Source organism: Engystomops pustulosus, chromosome 5 (genome assembly GCF_040894005.1).
Source record: "Engystomops pustulosus chromosome 5, aEngPut4.maternal, whole genome shotgun sequence".
NCBI lineage: Eukaryota > Metazoa > Chordata > Amphibia > Anura > Leptodactylidae > Engystomops > Engystomops pustulosus.
The window spans coordinates 53133890-53157969 of record NC_092415.1 but is presented as its reverse complement, the minus strand read 5'-3'; the positions used below and the strand labels follow the sequence as shown (position 1 = coordinate 53157969).

The following is a 24080-nucleotide window of genomic DNA, read 5'->3' as shown; positions in this document are numbered from 1 at the left end:
CCCCGCTCTTATATGCTTTGTATATAGAACCTCTTGCCATTATGATTAGGGAGGATCCTGGGATTAAGGGCGGCGGGGCCTGCGGCATAAAGGACAAGATTTGTCTATATGCAGACAATATGGTATTATATCTCAGTGATTCCCTGCAAGTGTTCATGGTTTCCTAGAAGAGTCACCTCGGTGGCTTAATAGAAATTTGCCAGACCTAAAATCGCTACCGGATAGTGGGTTCTGGGTTAAAAAAGGTGTGAAGTACATATCACAAGTAGTGTGTGAAAATAAGGTAATTTCGTTTGAACAATTAAAGATGAAACACAGGTTGCAAGGGAATGATTTATTCAGGTATATGCAATTCTCACATGCATTGAAGAGGGGTAAACGCGATTAAATTAAAGAAAGAATCTCATGAGTGTTTGGAGCTGGTCAGAACAGTCACGAGCACTACTAAAATAGTAATTAAAATTTATAAGCACGTTGTGAAGGAGTATTCAAATAAGTTTGTTCAGGGGTCTATGGTAAAATGGCAGGAGGAGATTGGGGCACTTGATAGAATTGAATGGGGGAAGATATACAGGAATATGAAAGGTTGTTCACTCAACTGGAATTTTAGGGTGATACAGTTTAGTATGGTTTATAGAATCTATTACACCCCGGCGCTATTATATCGAATGAAAGTTCATGAAGACTCAAGCTGCTATAAGTGTAATAGGCTGGACGCTAGCTTCTTACATGTAGTTTGGGAGTGCCCTGCGATGAGTGAATTCTGACTAGAAGTTTTTGAGTAAAAATCTGGTAATTTGGGCTGGGAATGTACTCCATCAGTGAGAACTGCTATTCTCGGGCTTATTGATTATGAGTGGGCTGCTAAGGCTGAAAAGGATATAATAGCAAGGGTGATGAATCTAGCATTTGTTTGTGTAGCTCACAAGTTGGGAGCCAAAGAACCTCCTTCAAAGGCACTCTGGTATAATTTAACACTAAGAGTGGCACAATACGAGAAAATATGTTGCAAGGCCGAAAGGCAGATAACCAAATGGGAAAATATTTGGTCCAAATGGCATTGAGAATAAGGGGGTTGTTTTTTTCTTTTTTTCTCTCCTGCTGGGGGATGGAGAGGGTGGAAAAGGTGGTTGGTAGATGTTGTTAAAGGCCCTCTGCTGTTAATACTTTTGGGGACTCTGTTGACTTAAGTTATTTGACTTATAATATGTGTAAAAATACAGCTATGCAACAGTTGCACGAACTGTCTTCATGAGGAATATTTCTGTATAAGTATTGGTTCAACAACTAATCTTGGATGTAGCGTATGGTTGTATTATGTATTATGTGAAATAGTGAATAAAGAATTTTCTTGCTTAAAAAAAAAAAAAAGAAATAACCCCTTCCATACAATGCCTTATTTCATTATTGTGCATCAGTTTTATTGTTCCCCTCTTCTATGTTTCAGTGTGCAGAGCTATATAAGTGCTTGTTTTCTGCATAACAAATTGTATTTTTCTTGTGTAATGTTATGTTATATCTCCTGCTATGTACTGGGAAGCTGGAAAATAATTCATAATGCTGTGCAAATGACAAAAAAAAACATATCTGCACCATGGTGGGCGTGGTGGGGGTGTCAGCCGGCCCCCTCATGAATACGGCGGACTGCAGCTCTAATGATACGAGGATCCAACCTCTTATTTGAGATCGGATCATTAAAACACACTTTCGCATCATAAATTTTTTTTAAAATGGCATAAATAGAAAGCTGCTGGGGAGAGGATTATGGGGGGGGGGGTGACAGGTCCTCTTTAAACTTTACATATTAGCTTTAAATGTTAACTAAAGATGCTGAGACTCAGATTGAAACATTGTATATTGCAGCAAAGAAGAAGCCTAATAAAACAAACCAAATGTTATAGACATCTTGACAACATCTTTTAAGTGTTAATTGTGCTGAGCCTTTACTAGCTGAAGCATTAGTGCCATTTCTTCAAGTGCATACTTGAAGATAAAACTTCCCTGCCTGCAATCCCTCTACAATTTCTTGTGTTCTCATTTCTCTGCAGAGATTTTACAAAGCACTATTGAAACCATGAAATTCATACAGCATCTGTCTTCTTGCTTGTCATTTTCAGTTTTTACTATTGAGTTCTATATATTAAAATAAATTGTAATCACTTGTACCGATTTGTTTTTGCAGTACATCATAAGGAGACAACTAGCAATGTATTTAGCATTTACTTATAATATTCTGGAATGCTTAAAGCATTTTTATTTCCTAAAGTGAACCTGTCACCAGGAATGTCAATTTTAGCTGGTGACAGGTTCCAATAGCCTATGCTTTTCTCATTATATTCATTCTGAATCATTTCAGTAGTGTATAATAGTTTGCTTTACATTACCTGGCTCCCTGCCAGCAGCATGTGGTGATTCCTGGGTGGGGCAGCTGCAGTAATCTGTTTTGTGTGCCTGTGTCAGTCTTCTCTCCTGCAAACTCATGCAGCTCCTTCCCCCCTCCTCACTTCCTGCCATGTGCATTGAGCAGGCAGGGGAGGGAGGGGGATGGTATGGAGGAGAGGAAGAATACATAAAGAGACATATGCACACAAAAGCTACACCTTCCCCCTTTCTCCACCGGGACTCACAATCTGCTGCCGGCAGCTAATAAAGGCTTTTTTAAAATCACCATAGCATAGGCTACGGGAACCTGCCACCAGCTAAAAATCACTTTCCTGGTAACAGGTTCACTTTAACATATACTGATAACGGACAGCAAAGGCACCTATATATAGTATGGTTCATAAATATTTAGACGAAAACAACATTTTTCAAATTTAGTTTCTGTACATTAACAAAACAAATTTTCTACAAAACCATTCAGATGCAGTTGGACTTCAGACTTTCAGATTTAATTCACAGGGTTGAAAAAAATTATTATTAAACAATAGCAGTGCACTATGTGCATATCCAGCTCACCCTTTCAGCCGATAAGTCTTTTCACTTGTGCAGGTTCTCGTAGACCCATGTGAAGGCTCAAACACATCAAGGCAGGAGAAGAAAAGACGCTCCCGGTACCGATCCGCAACTTGAGGCAAGGACTTGTTAGAGATTTTTATCTAGGACTCAAAACAGTCCTTACTTCATGTTGTACAGGTGACTTTCAAATTAAATATTTCATGGCTCCCGGTACCAGGAGGAGAGAACGAAACCACACGTCAGTCTCTTAGTGTATGTAAAGACCTTCTCCCCGTTTATTTCACAACCACAGTCGTATATCAAAAAAGGACAGAAGAGTCATCAAACAGGCGTGAATAGAATACTGCAATGCTATTGGCCTTAATGAATTCATCAGCACATTCTGTGAAAAAATTAACAGGCCTTGTTCATGCCTCAGACATGTTTATCCACAGAATGTACAGAGAATGTCTCTAGAACCCAAACATTTATGATAAGAAGAAGAGAACATACTGAAGGTCAATCATCTCCCACATGTGCCAAGGAAAAATTTTTACAAGCAGGTTACACAAAAATGGCTGAATCATGACATTTAACTGGACAGAGGTCAGCTAAAATGTTTGCTTGATCTAACATGGCTGACAGTACGCAAGATGACGTCCGAAACCAGTGAGATCTCCTTAACAGACATGACTTGTAAAAATCTTCTTTATTTAAAGCATTGTAGTTAAAAGCAGAACACATATCCAGAGGGTAACGCACAGACTACAATGCTTTAAATAAAGAAGTCAAGTGCTTGCCTCAAGTTGCGGATCACTGCAGGGACAGTCTTTTCTTCTCCTGTAAAGAATTATTTAAATGCAATTGCACCATTTAAGGGGCTCAAAATTAATTTGACAACTTAAATAATTGTAAATAAAATGTAAATTTCTAATATTTGGTTGAAAATATCACATTTTACAAGGCAATGAGGACTTATTCCGGCAGCCTCCATAGAGTGATCCCTGTATTCCACTATATCATATTTTTTATATGTTTTCAGAACCTTTCATTGATTAAAGGACATCCACCACCAGGATCAAGGATTGAAAACCAAGCACACTGACATGCTGGTGTGAGCCCCCTCTGGCAGGATCTGCTCTTCTTTTAGCTTGTTATTCCCTGGTTTTTACAAAAAAAAACAGGAGTTTAATATTATGCCTAAGGGGTTCCAGGTTTTAATAGAGAATAGTGGATCCTGCCAGAGGGGGCACATACCTGCGTGTAAGTGTGCTTGGTTTACAATCCTTGATCTTGGTGGTAGATTCCCTTTAAGTAGTCCACAGTGTCATTCAGGATTGGAAAAAGTGTTAAATGGGGGGGGGGGGGGGGGGGGAGTCCAGGAATATCTAAACAGTTTCCTTGTTTCTAGGTCCTGATCCAGGAGGAGGGGCAATGTCTTTTGAGGTCTGCACAGACCAGTCTTCAGGTCAAAGTTTGTAAAAACTCCAGGATGTCATAAAAGCTACCTGGACACTTCAATAGATATCAATTGTGATATAGTTCAACAATTATACACACTTAATATAATTTTTTCCATGACAAGCTGAAACTCCTAAATCCTTTATCCAAGTTTAATGTGGATACCCTCAAATGAAAGCTGAAAGTCTGGACCTCATGTCCATGTCCAATAAATAACTATAACTTGAATATGTTACAGTAAACAGGTAAAAAACAAAATTTGCATCAGTGTCCAATTATTTATGGACCTAACTGTATTCATTATGGGAAATAGGTACAGCTCCTATCCTTATTCTACTATGGGCAGTGTGCATTGACACATTACACAGCTATAACTCTCACTGGTGCTTCTGTAAGATCATTGCTGGTGTATTTTCCCCTCTGGAATGCCTTTCCATTCATGGAACCCCCATTCTCTTAATCAATTGGAGTACCAACGTGGGACTTCTGTGGATATGAAAGGCAGAATTTTGGTACATTTGCCTTACTAAATCTATCCATATGTTTTAACCTGATGGATATGGGAAGGTACAAAACATGTAGCCAGCTAGGATTTATTTTACAGTTTCTTTAGCATATGGGAACACCCTCTTTCTCCTGGGGGATCCAAAGAAATTATCTATTTATTTTTAATAGCATGAATTTAGATGTGTTCTATGGGTCAGTTTGATTGTGGAGATACCCAAATTAGATTAGACAACCCTAATTTTGCAGGGTAACTTGTTTTGGAATTCTTTATTAGCTTTTTTTTTTTAACGGTGTTCACCTTGCAAATTCAAGATTTATTTTAATGTGCGGGTAGTTCCGCGGTGATACATAAAGTGCTATTTTTTATTATTTTCATTGTTTTATATGTTATGTTTTATATGTTATATTCACACTGCCATATGGGGGGCGTATATACGGCCGCCATATATACGCCATATTTACATCCCCCATAGACGGCAATGGGCACACAGCTCCGTACGGACATGTCCTATCTTTCCCTGGAACATGGCACCATGCGCCATATATCACTAAGGAGAGGGGTGGGATTGAGATGTACTACGGTACATCGGGCACACGTTAGTGTGATATAGCCTTAGTCATTTAAAATAATTTATTTACTTTTGTTGATCTCAACCCTGTGTTATATTTCACTGCTATCCCTTCTAATAATGTATAAATATATTGACAACTGAGTGTTACAGTTTGCTGTGTGTCCAGGCATACTATTAGACTATGACAGGCTGGGTATCGGCACACCCCTTAAGCAACATCCACTTGTTAATTTATACATACATTTGTAACAAAAAAATGTATAGAAATATGTCATAACACAGAATCCTAAGAAATTATGTAAAAAGATTCATGTGACCAGAGAGGACATGCCCCTTTAATACTAAAAGCTGATAAATGTAAAACCTATTGTATATAATATATTGTTCAGTGTTATTCTGTTATGGTGGACTCGTGGACTAACATTTTACCCTACAGACAAATTTGTGACTAAATTTGCGTGTTATCCACATCCTCGTACTATCCATATAATATTATGCATGGAAATTTTGAGGCAGATTTCCTTAAAAAATTTTCTGAATCGTTCAAGAAATCTACAGCAATTCCATGCCATCTATCATTTCTAATCCTCAGGTCAGATATGAGCATTTTGCAGTAGAATTAGAATTTACTTGCTTGGTACTTTAAAACCAGAAAATGTGAACTGCTAAACACAAAGTTTACTAGTACCATCTAGTGGTCATACCTGGACCATCCTTACAAGTTGTCAGCATTAAAGGAAACCTACCACTTGAAGTGGTAGGTGTAAGAGGGCAATACCGAGCACCAGCATAGGGTGAGCTGGTGCCGGAGCTTATTTTTGTTAGTGTTTTAAACCGCTGTATTGCGGTTTAAAACACTTTTTAAACTTTATGGCTGAAGCTGCTTCCTATGTAGGCGCACGCTCGGTCACGCGCTTGGTGCGCCGAAGCAACTTCGTCATAAAGTTTAAAATGTGTTTTAAACCGCGATACAGCGGTTTAAAACACTAACAAAAATAAGCTCCGGCACCAGCTCACCCTGACCTGGTGCTCGGTATTGCCTTCTTACACCTACTACTTCAAGTGGTAGGTTTCTTTTAACCACACTTCTACAAATGACATTCCTTAAAAATAACTACAATTATAACATTGTAATGGCCAAAAGGATTAAATGTAGCAAGATGTAAAAGTGGATACTAAATGGCTAAACACAAGCACTTTACTTCAGGAAGATGTAAAGTGCAGATATACTAATGTTTCTAACACATTTCAAGGCATTGCATTGGTCACAAGTAATAAGTATTGCCTCCAGCCACCAGTAGTGAAATACCTCAGATACTGCTCAGACTCCAGACTGGGATTTATGTAACACTGTATCCGGACAAAGTATTAATCTATATATAACTAAATATACATGCACTATCAATGTCCAGCTGTTCTGTATCCAAAACCATGTAGAGAACATTAATACAATGTAAAAGTACTGTGGGGGAGATTTATCGTATGATGAAATCCCTGCCCCTCTGGAGCAGCCGGATGCATCAAGAGGCTAAGGCACTTGTAAAAGTTTGCTGTCTGCAGCAAGTGCGCAGGCGCGTGGCAGGACCCTTCGGCGCTGGGCCACTCCGCTGACGGCCACGCCCACTTGGCACGGACCTGACAAGGGGATAATAATCACAATGGGGGGACATGTATCACTCCTAATGCTTTCTTTTTTGTGCAACTTTTTGTGAGATTTTTTGCAGTTTGAGACTTTTTAGGTGCAGAATCAAGCAGCGTACCAATGTTATCTGCCTCCAGGATTTAGTGCTGTTTATTTATCTTTGTCTGTTCAACTTGTGGGACTTTTGGGCTCTGAAATTGTCCCATTCTTGTACCTAATAATTTCCAAAACAGAGCATGCTAGAACCAGACTTACTTTTGGGATCTACTATTTGGGACTAAAAAGTTGCACACCATAGTGTCACAAAGTCGTAAAAAGTGAGACTAAACAGGCAACTCATCACATGTATCACAAAGGGAAAAAAAACTTAAATGGGTATTCTCATCTGGGCATTCACATTCAGTTTCTATAATCTGCTATTTATAAACATTTCTTCAATTAGATGTTATAAAAAAAATGTTCCTGTGTGAAGATAATTTCTCATAAATAGTCATGTTGTCCCTTAGAAACAAGATTGTGTCCTTAGTTACGGCCACCTCTGCTGGAGGGATTTCCCAAAGAAACAGAAAGTTTTTGTATATGAAATGTCTGGGAGTTACTACATGTCCCATAGCCGTCCTGTGGTAATGAACACTGAAGCCATGTGGTCAGGCAGGGCTCAATAGTGCATGTCTGGCCACCGCTGCCAAATTGTGGACAACATGGCTGTTTATGAGAAATTATATTCACACAGGAACATTTTTTTTAATAACATCCAATTGAAGAAATGTTTACATAAGGAAAATGAATTTAATTAAATGTGAATGGCCAAATGGGAATACTCCTTTAAGATACATCACAATGATTAAGTAGGCCAACTTCAGGAAACTTGAAAAAGTGGCAGCCGAAAAACTATGATAAACTATGCCGAAATCTCTGGCGGTTCACAAGGCATTGCGATTATTTCTGGGCTTCGATGCCAGTTTTCTGGCCTAGAAGCCCCGATAAATGTCTCTTGTATCTCCATGTAGTATATAGCTGGTAGATTATACACAGAATAGTTCAATCAACTTCACCATCACAACTCTCCTTTAATTTTTTAAGAACATTTTAAGAATCGAAAGCTGTGCTGTGATGGTTTTTTCTTTTACTAAACACTGTAAATCTGTCCCAGTTTGTAAATCTGAGCTCTTTTAAGTAAATTAACTAAAGTCTGAGAAAGCGCTATACACAAAACAGTCTGTCACCTTGAGACCCCGGCGTCCGTGTTTCTGTCTGATGTTGCCACGAGAATTAAGATTTTTTTGATCAGAAGATGTGAGTGCTGCCTGTGTTCATTTAATTTTCAAGTAAATTAGCTTACTTAAATTTTTTAGGTTCACGGTAAAAGAAATATATAAAAATAAAATACATTTTGTAAAAAGTTGATTTAAAAGAAGGGTTTTTTTAACGATTGTACCTTTGTCAAGAATAGCATTTCCCTTGACTTGCAGCGCTGACATCTCCTCTGGGGCGACTGTGGAGAAATTGTTCCCCATCATACAGGTGGTCCTAAAACAAAATAGGGAACTAGAAATTATAGGAATAACTGCTCTGTGTAAGGTAATATACACTTTATAGTAGATTTATAAATAAAGGTTGTACCATCTGAGCAGTGTGCTACAGTGGGTAAAAAAATATTTAGTCACATTATTTAGAGACCAAAATGTGATACCAAATCCAGAAAAACAAATTGTCTGATTTTTAAAGAATTTATATTCACATTCTGCTGGAAAATAAGTATTTGGTCAATAACAAAAGTTCATCTCAATACTTTGTTATATATCCTTTCTTCGCAGGATATCCAGTCTTCGCAGGATACTGTTGCTGGTATGTTGGCCCATTCCTCCAGAAGATCTCCTCTAGAGCAGTGATGTTTTGGGGCGGTCACTGGGTAACACAGGCTTTCAACTCCCTCCAAAGGTTTTCTATGGGGTTGAGATCCTGAGACTGTCTAGGCCAGAATACTTCTAATGACGCTACTCCTTTGTTGTCCTGGCGGTGTGCTTGGGATTCACTCTCCTTCAAAAACCCATAATGCCATAAATAAATGAATACAACAAAACTCAGTTTCATTAGTCAAAAAATGGAGCTTAAATGATTTAACTTTATTATTCATAAAATGTTATGGCCTTTATAAACTAGGGGGAGTTATCTCCAATATGGCGGTCATCTATAACTACAAGTCCCATGAGCCTTCATTTGACTGTCCTGCTCTGTGACATAGTAATGATGTGTAACTGCCATCACTGAGATAATGTCTCACCACAACACTGGCCATACTGGATGCACTGCAGCCAAACGTAGTGATGATCACATGACCCGCCCAGGCAGGACATGTGATGTGGACATGTGACTAGAGGCCATCATCTGTCCTGTGTCTCCTCCACAGGTACAAAATCACAGGGCTGATTAAAAAGACAATAGTATTTTAATTATCCATCATAGTGTATGTTCCTCCCCTTCCCCCGTGTGGTTCTGGGATGTTTGCTCACTGTTTTTGTGATCATTTTTACCCCACGGGGTGAGATCTTGCGTGGCGCCCCTGATCGAGATTATCAGTCTTCTATATCTTCCATTTTCGAATTATTGCTCCAACAGATGATTTCTTCCCACCAAGCTGCTGCCGATTCAGTCTTCCCAGCCTGGGGCAGGTCTACAACTGTGTTTCTGTCCTTGGACAGCTCTTTGGCCTTCACCATAGTAAAGTATGGATTGTGGAGGTTGTGGACAGGTGTCTTTTATACTGATACTGAAAAATAAGACAATGTGATTTTCTGGATTTCTTTTCAAATTTTGTATCTCATTGTTGAGGTTCTACCTATGATATCAATTACTCTCTCATCTTTTTAAGAGGGAGAACTTGCACAATTGGCTGACTAAATACTTGTTTCCCCACTGTATTCTCATTAATGACACAAGGGATACTAATAAATGATAAAACTTGAAGTCTGATCACAATTTACAATTTCATTCAAGTAGACAGAGATCTATTTAGTAAACTGTATTTATTTTTACATTGCAATTTTATTATAGACAGCTAATAGAGAACTAAAATAAAAACCCCCTGATGTCACCCTGGTCACATGACATTAGGTCACGCTCCCTCGACTTGCTCCAACACCCCTCCCCCTTCTCCTCTTAAAATAATAACTATAAGACTGGTTGTTTCAGTAGCCTGCAGGAAATGGCTACCTGACAGTCAGACTCTTGCTTTTGCTTTGGATTTTCTCTAATTTATAAGTCGAATGGCTTTTATACCAGTTTTCCAACATACAAGCTCGGAAATAATCAAAATTACTGTCAGGGATTGTGATTGTTTCCCTCTATACACCACATCCACACCAAGTTGCCTGCTCCCATTCAGGTTTTAATGTAATTGCCAATGGGCACAGCGGCCCATCAAATACATCAGGAGGTCAGAGTTTCCTGATATATCCGAAGTACAGGAGGAGCGGGGGGAACATCATATGGTGGTACACGGTGGTACTATGTGACAAAGATATGGAGCAATATTATGTAATGGATAACAAAAGTAGGTTTCTTACCATTTCCCACACTTATTCTGTGCAATGTCTTCATTCTGAAAAAATCATGATAGAATTTGCATTATGTATAAATTCTGCTTCTTTTAAAAAAATTCCTTTTATTCTGACAACACTGCAATAAAGCAGGGACCCCACTAAAAACTCATATCAGAAAATCTACCATCAAAATCCATCATGATAAACCAGGGACACTTACTCATAGATCCAGGCACCGTGACTGTGGTGATCTTTTTATATTTGTTATTCATGGCCTCCTTCCTTCTAAAATCAACTTTTAAAATTATGCTAATAAGCCTGGGTGTTTCCAGAGCCCTTGGTGATGTCTTTTTAATGGTTCTTACAATCAGCAGAGCAGGTCTCCACTCCCTATGTATGTCCTGCTGCTGCTAGATTACACAGACAGAGGGAGAGAGCAGGGGTAGACATGTTCTGCTCACTGAGGGGCTCTAGAAACAGCATAATTTTAAGAGTAAGTGCCCCTGGTTTAACCATGCTTGATTTTGATTTCCTTTAATTTAAAGTGGAAAAAAAACGCTCCGTGTGAAGTCTGGAAATCACTTTCTCTAGCCATTCACATTATTTACGATAAGCCTCTCATAAGAATGAATAGAGAAACCATCTTCCTGTCCGCACATGACACTTTGGTGATTTATTTATTGAAGCTATTTCTCTTTGTTCTCCTTTTTTCCTGTTTGTATTTTTTATCTAACTTATAATAAATATGTGAAATCTGTAAATTAAATTTTCTGTTCATGCCATTAATTTGCTGCAATTTGTGCCTTTTTGTGTCTTTTTCCATAAAAGGAAACTAGCTAACACCAAGGTTTTTCACCTTTTTCCAATTTGCAAATCATTCAAGCACACATGCCCTGCTTAGATAAATAGAGCAAATCTGAGACAGCAATAAAATGATTTAATTTTTAATGCCTTTGCCCAAAACACCCACAAAGTGTAACGAAAAAGCGAAAAAAAGATAAATCACCCCCTTTGTCAGATGGAGAGCCTTATTGCTGGTCACATGATCAGTGATATAAGGACAGGGACATGTGGATAACAAGTTACTCAAGCTGACGGGCTGTTTTGTGCATATCACACTTTCTCAGGTTTGAGAAATCACGAAACAGCCTGTGACCTCGAGTACCAAGGTGTCCACACAACTCTGTCTTTATACTGCTGAATAAAAATTTGGGATTTTTCACAAATACAGGTAGACACAGGTTCCCATAGAGCCCTAGTAACTAACGGACACCTTTCTTTTAGCTGAAAATTGTTCCCCTGAGATTCCCATATTTTCAACTATATAGTTTTACCGGGTATCTAAGTATGGCTACAGTGGGTTGAGGTGGACGTGGCCTCCTCAGGCTGAATCCTACAGCTCCTCCCCTTGCTACCTCTGTATGCAGCTGTAATGCCATGTGACAGGGGTGACATCATCACAGGTCCTATAGCTTTTGTAGCATTAGAAAACTGTACACCAAGCATATATCTCATGAAATCACAGCATATTATATCACATGAAATTACAGCAGCCTGTATGGAGAGTAGAAGTCTATGCAGGCTGCTGTAATTGTTTTATGTGGTCATTTATGTGCATGGGGTACAGTTTGCTACCATTAAGTAGCTTAAGGAACTGTGATGATGTCACCCTGGTCACATGACATTAGGTCACGCTCCCTCGACTTGCTCCAAAGATGCATAGATACCAGGCAAAATTATAACTCTGATTTATGGGGATCTGAGGGGAACTTTTTTTTAGCTAAAAGCAGGGTGTCAGTTTACTAGGGATCTATAGGAACCTGCCACTACTTGTATTTGTGAAAAATGTGGTGACAGGTTCACTTCCTAACTTGGTAAAACCCCTTTAATAGGTGCAAGGCAGGAACAAGTAAGAATTGTGTACTGAAAATATATTACTCACCTGCATAAGCCATTCCCTAATTTTCCCCTCAAGTTTTTCAATGTGACTCAGTGCCTTGTTCACACATGGCAAAGGTGTGTTCACTAGTTCACAACTACGTCGTCTCTGATTATCTGTAGAAGTCATATTAGTACCTGAAAAAAGGCCAAACCATGATTAGCTCACTGTAAGAGGCGTGGCTTAATGCTGCTGGATTGTAATGTATCATTTATAGAACGGTTCTCTACATATGGAGAACAGACACCTGAACTTTCTGCATCCCCTGAAGTTATGTCCCTTCCAGTGGTGGAAAACACTAAGTAGGAAACAGAAGATAAAATGTTTCTACTGGATGCTAGCTAGTTTAACAGACAATCAGATAATTTGAAATAATCAAGGGGTATTCACACTTACCAATTACAGGTTACACTACATCTTAGGATGCAGAACAACTTTTCCTATTATCATTATTACCCATGTACAACAGTTTCTTTGCAATCCTGCTCAGTTTAGCCTACTCTTGCACTAGCTTGTCTCCTGGTTGTGCTGATTTCTCTGATGGTACATAAAGTTGTAAACAGGATACAGACTAAAGAGAGGAGGGAGTGCTTTTCTCTGCTCTGAGGTGTCACCACGTGTTGCTGCTCTCTGGAAAGGATGGTAAGGCGTGGTGCAACCCAATGGGAAATAGATGCAAAGAGTCAGGGTGTGTAGTGGACAGTTTCCTTCTTTACTGAAGAAAGCAATACAATACAAGCAAATCAAAGGGCTGACTTCTCCAATATCCTCCCTGGCAGAAGAAAGATTAACTCTGAAAAAAGGCCTGGGCTAGCTGTCCCTCTCTTTCTCAGAAGGCTGGTACCCTGGTCACAGGCTAGGAGCCACGGTCTTTGGTAGAGTATCCCCACCTCAGCTTCTTCTTCTGGTTGTTCAGGTAGACTGGCAGCCTTCTCCATCAATCTGAGTTCCCTAAACCAGTGGCCCCCCAACTTTTTTTTTGCCCAGGTATCAGCAGCGAGCAGAAATTTTTTTTCCAGGGACAAGCCACAGGTGGTCCGATTTCTAGCCAAAAATGTATGGATTAAATTGTCTGAAGAAGCGCGTCCTCCCCTCTTCTATTGTGTTCTGCTGAGGCCCGGGGCCAAGTGCTCCATGGCCCGGTCTTGAGCCATGACCTAGTGGTTGAGAAACACCGCCCTAAACCACAAGACACTAAGCACTGGGATTGTTCACCTTATTTACCTTCTACCAGGGGAGAACTGGTTACTATTTAGTACAATGACAAGGCGTTTTCCCATAGATTTACATAGAGTCTCGATAATATTCTATGGCAGCAGGGTCCTAAAGTGTAAACAAGTTTCCAGACAAAAATGGATCAAGCTGTCTGCTTGTCTGGTAAATGAGTCTGTTTTTCTTCTGCAAAACAACCTATTATAGATACGGAAAATTGCTGCTTTCTCTTTAGTTAGAGATACATGGTCAGAAAAGCCTCTGAATGTTCATTAACCCTTTCTACTAGTCTATACAGATACAGTAATAATAAACAGAATGTATATAACAAAACACTATAGATGAATGCAAGTTAACACTTTATGTAAAATAAAGTATGAAGTACTTAGTTTGTATAGGAGAAATATTAAGAAGTCCACAAATGACCAAGGTTCAATGCTTCTCTAATGCAGAACCCTACAGATGAAGGTGGAGGAAGTCATGTGACAGAGTTCACTGTGTGTATCAGAGAGAGGTGAAGCAGAGCCGAGTGTGTTCAGTGCTATGGATACAGAAATATACTACAGAGAATAGTGATGTACAATATATCCCCTGTTCTCTATCAATGCCTTAATCACAGTATGTGATTCCAAAGCACTTACTCTATCTCTCTCTGCACTTCTTGCTGCACCCCCTTCCCCACAGAGTAGCTATTAACCCTTACTGTACACACAGCACAGACTATAACCTTCATGTTATTGTTTCACAGCTGGTTTTTACTACTTGCTCCATGCTCCTCCATGTGATAAAAGCTGCTAGGGTTGTCACCATATAGATACTGTATGTACACTATGCAGTGCTCAGTGGTACTAGTACTCAGTACTTGTAGGACTCTTGCTGGATTTGCCATTAAATTACTGAATGAGAGAACACAAGGCATCATGGGAAGTGAGGGCATTCTCAATTTGACTCAGCTTCAGAATAGATACAGGAAGAGGTTAGTTTCCACCCACTTCACTGATGCTGAAGAAGATTTTTGACAAGTAGCTCCAGAAAACGTCATAATTCTGGGTGAGGAACACAGACATTGTTCCGTTTGTTTTTAAAGGAGGGAATCACAAATTACAATTTGGCAAAGATAATTATAACACCATAGCTCAAAAATTGAATTCCCCTGGCAAACGCAAGTGAAGTCTTGGATCTGGGGAGGCGATTCATTGAAGCCAGGAAAAAAAAGATAAAGAATGCATACTGACCCCGCAACAGAACAGCAGATCCTGACAGAGGGGGCACAGACTAGCATGTCAGTGAGCTTGGTTTAAATTTTTAATCCTGGTGGTAGATGTCCTTTAAAAGCTCTGAAATTTCTGTGTTAGCTGTGTTACACTTCCACCACAGGATCGGTTGATCTGTTCTTTTTTGGAAGCGAGGTGATGTACGATGCTCATGCCCCCAACCATTAAAGGACACCTGTCATTAGGTCTCTTGTCACTTGTCCTGTCACTACTACCTGTTGGAGCAGCTCACAAGGATCCCATCCCAGCCTTTATCTAGTTATTTCATACATTATTCATTGTAAAATCATCTATTCTTTATTATGTAAATGAGGCTGGTCACATGGTCAGAGGCAGTGATGTCACCCCTGTTACCCCTCCCCTCTCCTCCCCCTGCTCATGTCTGTAATGTATAGTAAAGCATTGCTAGTGTGTGTGCTGCATCTGCTGACATGCTGCATCCTCCTAATATACAGTTGAGAGACACAGACATCAGCTACACATGAATCTGACATGTTCTGCTGTAACATGTCTGCCTGGAGCTGCTGTATCTCTCCTAAACACACACACATGCACACACAGGCTGCAGGGGGCGTGGCCACCAGCACCAGGAAGCACATCATTATACAGCCTCACATCATTATGTCAGTCAAGCACTGGGGGTGTGGCTGTGCCTCCCACTCATGAATAGAGTGGACAGCTTGAATATGCTAATGCTTCATTGGACATTTCACAGGTCATTTGCATCCAGCTTTAGGACCTTATTGCTTAGGTTTACAGGCATGTAGAGGGACAATGAAGGGATAGAGGTATTGCTCTCTAATGGCAGTTTATGAAAATATATTTAGTTTAGGGGGGTTATTTTGCATGACGGGTTCTCTTTAACCCCTAGACGCACCAGGACGTTATAGTCAGTCCCCGGGGCTAGATGCTTAGGGCACGGGGACGTTCTATAACGTCCTGCTTCTGGCACCGGCTCACGAACGGAGCCGGTACCAGAAGCAGCGGCTGTCAGCTGTCTAGTACAGCTGACAGCCTGCGCTAACACCCGCGATCGGAGTGTAAGGGTGTTTGCGCTGTGGATCAGATCCCCCGTGCCACTTACCGGGGGATCCGATCCACTTCTGGGCAGCTCCGAGGACTGGCATGTGCCCCGGAGCTGCCCGGTCTCCATGGCAGTCAGACCCCTTCCGGGTCTGACTGTAAACTGTCTGAGCATGCGCAAGCTTGCTCAGACAGTTTACACTGCTCTACAATAAAATAGTATTGTAGAGCAGTGTATTGAACTTAAACCAGTGATCAGAGCATCACTGGTTCAAGTTCAAGTATGTATAAGTAAAAATATGCAAAAACACTTAACACTACACATTATAATAAATAAAAAATAAATACATAAAAATATAAGCCCCTAAAATGTCACTTTCCCATAAAAACACTTAATAAAGTATAAAAAACACAAAAAACCCCGCATATTTGGTATTGCCGCGTCCGTAACAATCTGCATAATAAAGCAGAATCATTATTAGATCCGCAAAGTGAACCCCGTAAAAAACAAAACAAAAAAAAGCTCCAGAAAAAAGATCATTTTCAATTAATACCCTATAAAAATGCTCTAAAAAGGGATTAAAAAATGTTATGCACTCTAAAATAAGACCACTAAAAAGAACAATCCTTCTCGCAAAAAATAAGCCATTAAACAGATTTGTGAGGCGAAAAATAAAAAAGTTATGCATATGAAAGACGGTGATGCTAAAATTAACAACATTTTTGCCAAATTACTTTTTATGCAGTAAAGAAGGGAAAAAAATAAAAAAACTATATAAATGAGGTCTTTTTGTAATCGTGGCGACCCATAGAATAAAAATAATATACTATTTTTATGGTATGGTAAACGGCCAAAAAAAAAAACCCATAAAAATCTTCCTGAAAAGTGATGATTTTCATTTCCTCCACCAACAAAGAGTTAATAAAATCTCACCAATTAGCCTATAGATTCCCCCAAATTACGTACCAGAAAAGTGCATCTCATGTGGCAAAAGAAATAAGCCCCTATAGGTCCACATTAAAAAAAAGAAAAAAATTATAGCCTGTACAATATGACATAGCAAATGTGATCTGGATGGCGCCTCCTTCCCTCCTATGCCCGGCCGTGCACCCATACAGCAGATTACCACCACATGTAAAGTATCCGTGTACTCGGGAGAAATTGGGTAACAAACTTTGTGGAGCCTTTATTCATTTAATCCATTGTAAATGTTTAATTTTCCACCCAAAATGAGTGTATTGTGAAAAAATATTACAATTTGCAGACTGCACCTCCATTTTGTTTTAACCCCTATAAAACACGTAAAGCGTTAACAAACTTCTTAAAAGTTTTTCATACGTTGAGGTGTGTAGTTTCCACAATGGGGTAATTTACGAGTCTCACTATTATTTAGGCCTCTCAGTGTCAATTACAAGTTGAGCAGGTCCATCTAAATACAGGTTTTGGTGATTTTACAAAAAATGTGAAAAATGGCACCTAAATTCTGAGCCTCATAACATTCTAGTAAAATATGTGGAATCTTAAAAAACCATGCCAACATAAAGCAGACATTTGGGAAATGTAAGTTATGAATTTATTTGGGAGCTATGACTATCTGCATCAAAAGTAGAGAATTTAGAACGTTGAAAATAAAGAATTTTTCCAAATTTTTGCCAAATTTTGTTTTTTTTCATAACTAAACACAAAAGATATCATCCAAATTTTTAAACTAATTTGAAGTACAATGTGTCACGAGAAAACAATCTCAAAATCCCATGGATATCTCATAGCGTTCCAAAAATATAACCACTTATAGTGACACAGGTCAGATTTGAAGAATGGGGCCGCGTCCTTAAGGCCAAAAGAGGCTGAGTCCCGTAGGGGTTAACACTATTTAAAATGACGCTAGCTTTCACAACACTAAACTACCGGGAAAAGTAGGGTATGAAATGTCCTTCTTAGAATTCCATCTTTTATCTATGGAAAAAATCACCTCCAAAGTCAAATGCAAATAAACAGAGAGGTCAATTTTACGCATGAGATGAGTCACTTTCAGAGGCTAAATGAGGAGCTTCACTTCAGATTCCCCTATATTGGTCACTATAGTACTCAAAAACATACTTTTGTAGTCATAATAAAGATAAGAATATCATCTCTTTGAAGATAGAGCCTAAAAAAAGATTCACCTTAGGCAAAATGTCACAATCCCCAGAAATATCTCCGGCATATGACTTTGAAGCCAATTTTCTTATGGATAGATAGATGAGAGTTTACCTAAAAGAGTGAATTATAGAAAATATATATCATGAGGATACTAGTAGTTTATTGCTTTATTGTGTAAAAAGCTAGAGACAGAGTCCATTTAAACTGTTTCAGTGCCCTTGGGACATCAATACACTTTACAGTTGTGGAAGAGCAGGGAACATTTAGAAAGAATTACCATATGTATTTCTATGCCCCATTCCCCTAACATAATACTACTTGGGGACCCAGAAAAGCCAAATGTGTCTGTAAAAAAAAGGCAACTTTAATATCCATTGTTCTAATCATCTGATGGATCAGAAGAACTTACATCCTACTAGCAGTGTGAACACAGCCTAATGCACATAACAAAGCATCAGAATTGCCTGCAGTTAATGAATGGCTGAAGTCTATGCACAGATCATATTAAGAAAATGGATAGTAAAGCGTGAAGTACCTGCTCTGTTTTCCATCAATGTGGTGTTTTTTATGCAAAATCCGGAGTCGGAATGTATATTTGTTTAAACAGGTTTATGGATACATGGTTAGACATGAGAAGTTTTATGACTCTGAAATAAGCTTATGTGTAAAAGATACTACAGTTTATATTATGACTCCAATGAAAATCCTATTAAATAAAATGAGCTCTTAGGGTGAGAATGTGCTTATCAAGGTGTGCTAAATATCTGAAATTCACAAGTGCATAGGCCTCCTGGTCAGACCAATTTCTGCCAACACAGAAAATTTAGCATAGATCCTTACAAGCGTATCAAACGTCTGCACTTGTGGTTATAACGTGATGTACAATTTCCTCTGCTGTGATGTTCCATTAGGTTATGAACACATGAATGCATGCAAAATCTTTTCCACTTTGAAAGTGGATTTATGTGAACGGAATTTAAATTGAATCTAAGCAAAAGGATCAGCATATGGTAATACAATAATATGTATTCAATGCCTCCGGATCCACTTTGTGACAGATTAGGGAGAGCTATGCTATTTGCCAGCAGAGGTTAAGTAAAATCCTCCACACCAACACCGGCAACTGTATATAGATTAATTTAGCGTTGCATGAATTTATCTTGAATTTCCAGGCTCCTGGGACCGCTGAGGACATTTCATCTTTAATTGTTACAGATTAATTACTTCATTTGGATTTGTTTCTGTAAATCTAGGGTGACATTTTGTAATGAAATTTGTGTTAGATATTTGGAAGTAGTTATAGAGAGTCCTTCAAAGAAATGGACCCCGTTAAATGAGGTCCCCTATTTGCAATGAGCTGGTCGCAGTGGGAGCCATATTAGATTAGGTAAAATGAAATGTTCCCCTTTGCCAATTGGCTGAAAGGGGTCTCCTGACATTCTAATAAAGCTGTCATAGAATTGATCAGGTGGAGTTATATACTGTGGTAGGCATGCCTGATTTTGATTTACATTCATTTTTGCTCATTAACTTAGCGATTTGTTAATTGATAAAATTAAACTATAAACTCCTATTTTATAGTTCACCTCGCCAGTATCCAGCGGCGTAGGGCGCACCGGCTCTCCCAGATTCAAAGGGCCTCCGCGACGATAATTGGCGTTTGCCAGATGCCCTACTCTATTTATTCCCAGCCCCTTCCTGTCTTCCCTGCCGGATCTATGTGTCTAACAGCCTTAGAAAAAGCTCCCTAGCGATTCTCCTGCGTTCCTGTGTCTCCTACGTTCCTGTGTCTCCTATGTTCCTGTCTCTGTCTGCATCCTTCTCCCTCCATTGTATCAGCTTATTATACTGAATAGTCAATTATTTCTGTCATTGTTATTTCTAATCAGGGCTGCGGAGTCAGAGTTGTGATAAAATGGACTGACTCCACAAATACAGTCGGTCACCTACTTAAGAATACCCAACTTACAGACGACCCCTAGTTACAAATGGACCTCTGGTAATTAGTAATTTACTGTAATTTAGCCTTAGGCTACAATGATCATCTGTAACAGGTATCACAGGTGTCTGTAATGAAGCTTTATTGATAATCCTGGCTCTTATGACAACCCAACATTTTTAAAATCCGATTGTCACAGAGACCAAAAAAAAATTTGGCCGGGGTTACAATTATAAAATATACAGTTCTGAGTTACATACAAATTCAACTTAAGAACAAACCTACAGAACCTATCTTGTACGTAACCAGGGGACTGTCTGTATATAATAATAGGAGGGAGCAATTTATTGGTCCAAGGGCCACACTGTCATACTGCTTAAATTTAAGGGTCTGCACCAGTAAAGCCCCCTAGAAATACCAACACCCACAGTACAGCACACAGCGCTCCACAGCCCCTTTTCTAATACCACTCCGTTGGACACCTATATCAAACTTTACAGGGTAGGTACAAGACCGTTGTTGAGAGGACCTTCCATTGCTAGCACCAATCACAGCTATTAATAATGGGGATTCGGTATCTGGACAGAGTTTAATGGACCCAAACAGAATTTTACCAGGTTTGTTTTTCACTATACAAGACCCTAAAAGGGTCATCCATATTATGCTTACCCTGTTAAAGTTTATTGGGAACCATTGGTCCCATGTCCCCAAGACAACAGAACTCTCATAACAGAACTCTGAACTCAGGGATAATACGCAAGTATCAATGTGTGTATTATCCCTGTCCCATGACATCACTGTGTGTATTATCCCTGTCCTATGACATCACTGTGTGTATTATCCCTGTCCTATGACATCACTGTGTGTATTATCTCTGTACTGTGACATCACTGTGTGTAGTATCCCTGCCCTATGACATCACTGTGTGTATTATCTCTGTTCTGTGACAACACTGTGTGTATCCATGTACTGTGACATCACTTTACATATTATTGCTGTACAGTGACATCACTGTGTGTATTATCACTCTACTGTGACATCACTGTGTGTATTATCCCTATACTGTGACATCACTTTCTGTATTATGACTGTACTATGACATCACGGTCTGCAATATGTCTATACTGTGAGATAACGGTTTGTATTATGCCTGCATTGTGACATCACCATGTGTATTATGTCTATACTATGACATCACTGTGTGCATTATACCTGCACTGTGACATCAATGTGTGTATTATCTCTGTACTGTGATATAAATGTATGTAACATCCCTGTACTGTGACATCGCTTTGTGTATTAAATTTGCACTGTGACATCACTGTGTGTATTATCTTTGTATTGTGATATCCCTGTACTGTGACATCACTGTGTGTATTATCCATGTACTGTGATATCACTGTGTGTATTAAATCTGTACTGTGATATCACTGTGTGGATTAAAACGGTACTGTGACATCACTTTGTGTATTAAATTTGCACTGTGACATCACTGTGTGTATTATCTTTGTATTGTGATATCACTGTACTGTGACATCACTGTATGTATTATCCCTGTACTGTGACATCACTGTGTGTATTATCCATGTACTGTGATATCACTGTGTGTATTAAATCTGTACTGTGATATCACTGTGTGGATTAAAACGGTACTGTGACATCACTTTGTGTATTAAATTTGCACTGTGACATCACTGTGTGTATTATCTTTGTATTGTGACATCACTGTACTGTGACATCACTGTATGTATTATCCCTGTACTGTGACATCACTGTGTGTATTATCTCTGTACTGTGATATCACTGTGTGTATTAAATCTGTACTGTGATATCACTGTGTGGATTAAAACGGTACTATGACATCACTGTGTGTATTATCCCTGTCCTGTGACATCACTGTGTGTATTATCCCTGTCCTGTGACATCACTGTGTGTATTGTATGTGCAATGTGACATCACTGTTATTATCTAAGCCTTTTGAAATGTGCCCCTAAAAGTGTAATTTTGTAGAAGGGAGCCCCATGTCCACCAGCAGGCCGCTGCATATACCATAGTCACATATGCACACTTATAATGAAATGTCTATGAAATCATGACAGCTATCCGGCACAGAGGCTCCGCCAGAGGGCGCTGGATACAAGCAGCGCTCCTATCATGTGAGCTGTAGCTGTCCGGTGATACTATCATTACACCGGCTACCGGTCTCTATCACTACACGGGTCACGTGATGGCGCGGCTCGTACCTCGGCGGAGCTGGGCAGCAGCGGCTACAGCACCGGTCACAGGCGCAGGGAGAGAGGACGCCATGGTAACCAGCCAAACACAGCGGCTGGCTCAACCCTGCTCACGTGACGGGACATCACAGACGCGATTGGCTCAGAGCTGAGGTTCCGGCCGCTGCTGACACCATCATAGAAGCGCGGGATTTAAAGTGACGGAGATGAGAGCAGAGAAGTGTCCCCGACATCCAGCGCCTGCACCCACTGCTGGACATCTATAGATGTCATTATCTACTCGCATCTAAGAATAGATGTGAATATTCAATTTAACAAGGTGAAATAGTTTAGAGACCTTGTGTCAGGGGAAGCCCTGGGAGATGTAGAAACACCATGTATGTACCCATGATGGTATGGGATAGCCCTGATGATGGCTCCTGCTCTGCCGCTAATGGACATATCTATACAAAGGATTATCCCAGTATTGAACCATTCTCAGCAGGAAAGTGCCCACAAGTATCACATTTAACCCTGATTGTGGCCGTATGTCCTTTATCCACCTTATATTGTGATTTTCTGTTCTCCATTCTCCCTCATATTTCGATATGCTGTCCCCACCCCCTAATATTGTGGCTTCCTGTACTCAATCCTCCCTCAAATTGTGCCTTCCTAGACTCAATCCTCCCTCAAATTGTGGCCTCCTGTCCTCCATCCTCCCTCAAATTGTGGCCTCCTGTCCTCCATCCTCCCTCATATTGCGGTCTCCTGTCCTCCATCCTCCCTCATATGGTGGTCTCCTGTCCTCCATCCTCCCTCATATGGTGGCTTCCCGTCCTCCCTCAATTTGTGGCCTCCTGTCCTCCATCCTCCCTCATTTTGTGGCCTCCTGTCCTCCATCTTCACTCATAGTGTGACCTCCGGTCCTGCATACTCCCTCATATTGTGACCTCCGGTCCTGCATACTCCCTCATATTGTGGCCTCCTGTCCTGCATACTCCCTCATATTGTGGCCTCCTGTCCTGCATACTCCCTCATATTGTGGCCTCCTGTCCTCCATCCTCCCTGCTATTGTGGCCTCCTGTCCTCCATCCTCCCTCATATTGTGGCCTCCTGTCCTCCATCCTCCCTCATATTGTGGCCTCCTGTTCTCCATCTTCACTCATATTGTGGCCTATTTAAGTAAAGGAAAGCGGATGTCCACAGATTTTCAAAATATAAATGACATCTTTATTAAGTCAATACACTTTTAAAAACATTTAAAAGAGCACAACTGAGTGCTTCAAACAACCAAACAGACCCCACTATCCAGTAATAGAAAAATTCCATTAAGGTAAACTAGAAATGTTCACATATGACATAACAGCATAGATCATGCAGTAATTGTAGAAAGTAAATTCACAAATGTGATAAAAATTACAATTTATACATAACCTCAAATGTGGCCATAGTTACCTCGGTATTTACAAGGTTTAATCTCCGGATAGTGGGGGCAGAGAGCAATCCCCACGTGTTCCGCCTGTCTGTGCAGGTACCCCATAACAAACCAAATACTAAAATTCTCACAGGATGGTGAACCCGATATTTAAAAGTCAGAATTGCAATATCCTGTAAGATCTGTGATTGTACATGCTTGCAAACCTGAAGCGGCTGTTAACAGACTGGAATTGTGCATT

The 24080-nt window shown here is 39.8% G+C and overlaps 1 protein-coding gene across 4 annotated transcripts in view; it reads right to left on the bottom strand.

Annotated features, from left to right (window-relative positions):
• CCDC178 (coiled-coil domain containing 178) overlaps window positions 1-22590 on the bottom strand; it is a 236268-nt gene extending 213678 nt beyond the window's left edge. The window contains exons 1-5 of one of the 4 annotated variants that reach the window (XM_072152000.1): window positions 22435-22546; window positions 18276-18363; window positions 12604-12737; window positions 10686-10720; window positions 8558-8649 (exon numbers count right to left, since the gene is read on the bottom strand). In XM_072152000.1, coding sequence (XP_072008101.1) covers window positions 8558-8649; window positions 10686-10720; window positions 12604-12729 — 253 coding nt within the window. In that variant the 5' untranslated portion in view covers window positions 12730-12737; window positions 18276-18363; window positions 22435-22546. Of the gene's footprint in view, window positions 1-8557; window positions 8650-10685; window positions 10721-12603; window positions 12738-18275; window positions 18364-19838; window positions 19859-20860; window positions 21216-22434 lie in introns of those variants that run through there. The other 3 variants (XM_072152001.1, XM_072152002.1, XM_072151999.1) reach the window with 3 other exon arrangements.
• Between the last annotated feature and the right edge of the window lie 1490 nt (window positions 22591-24080).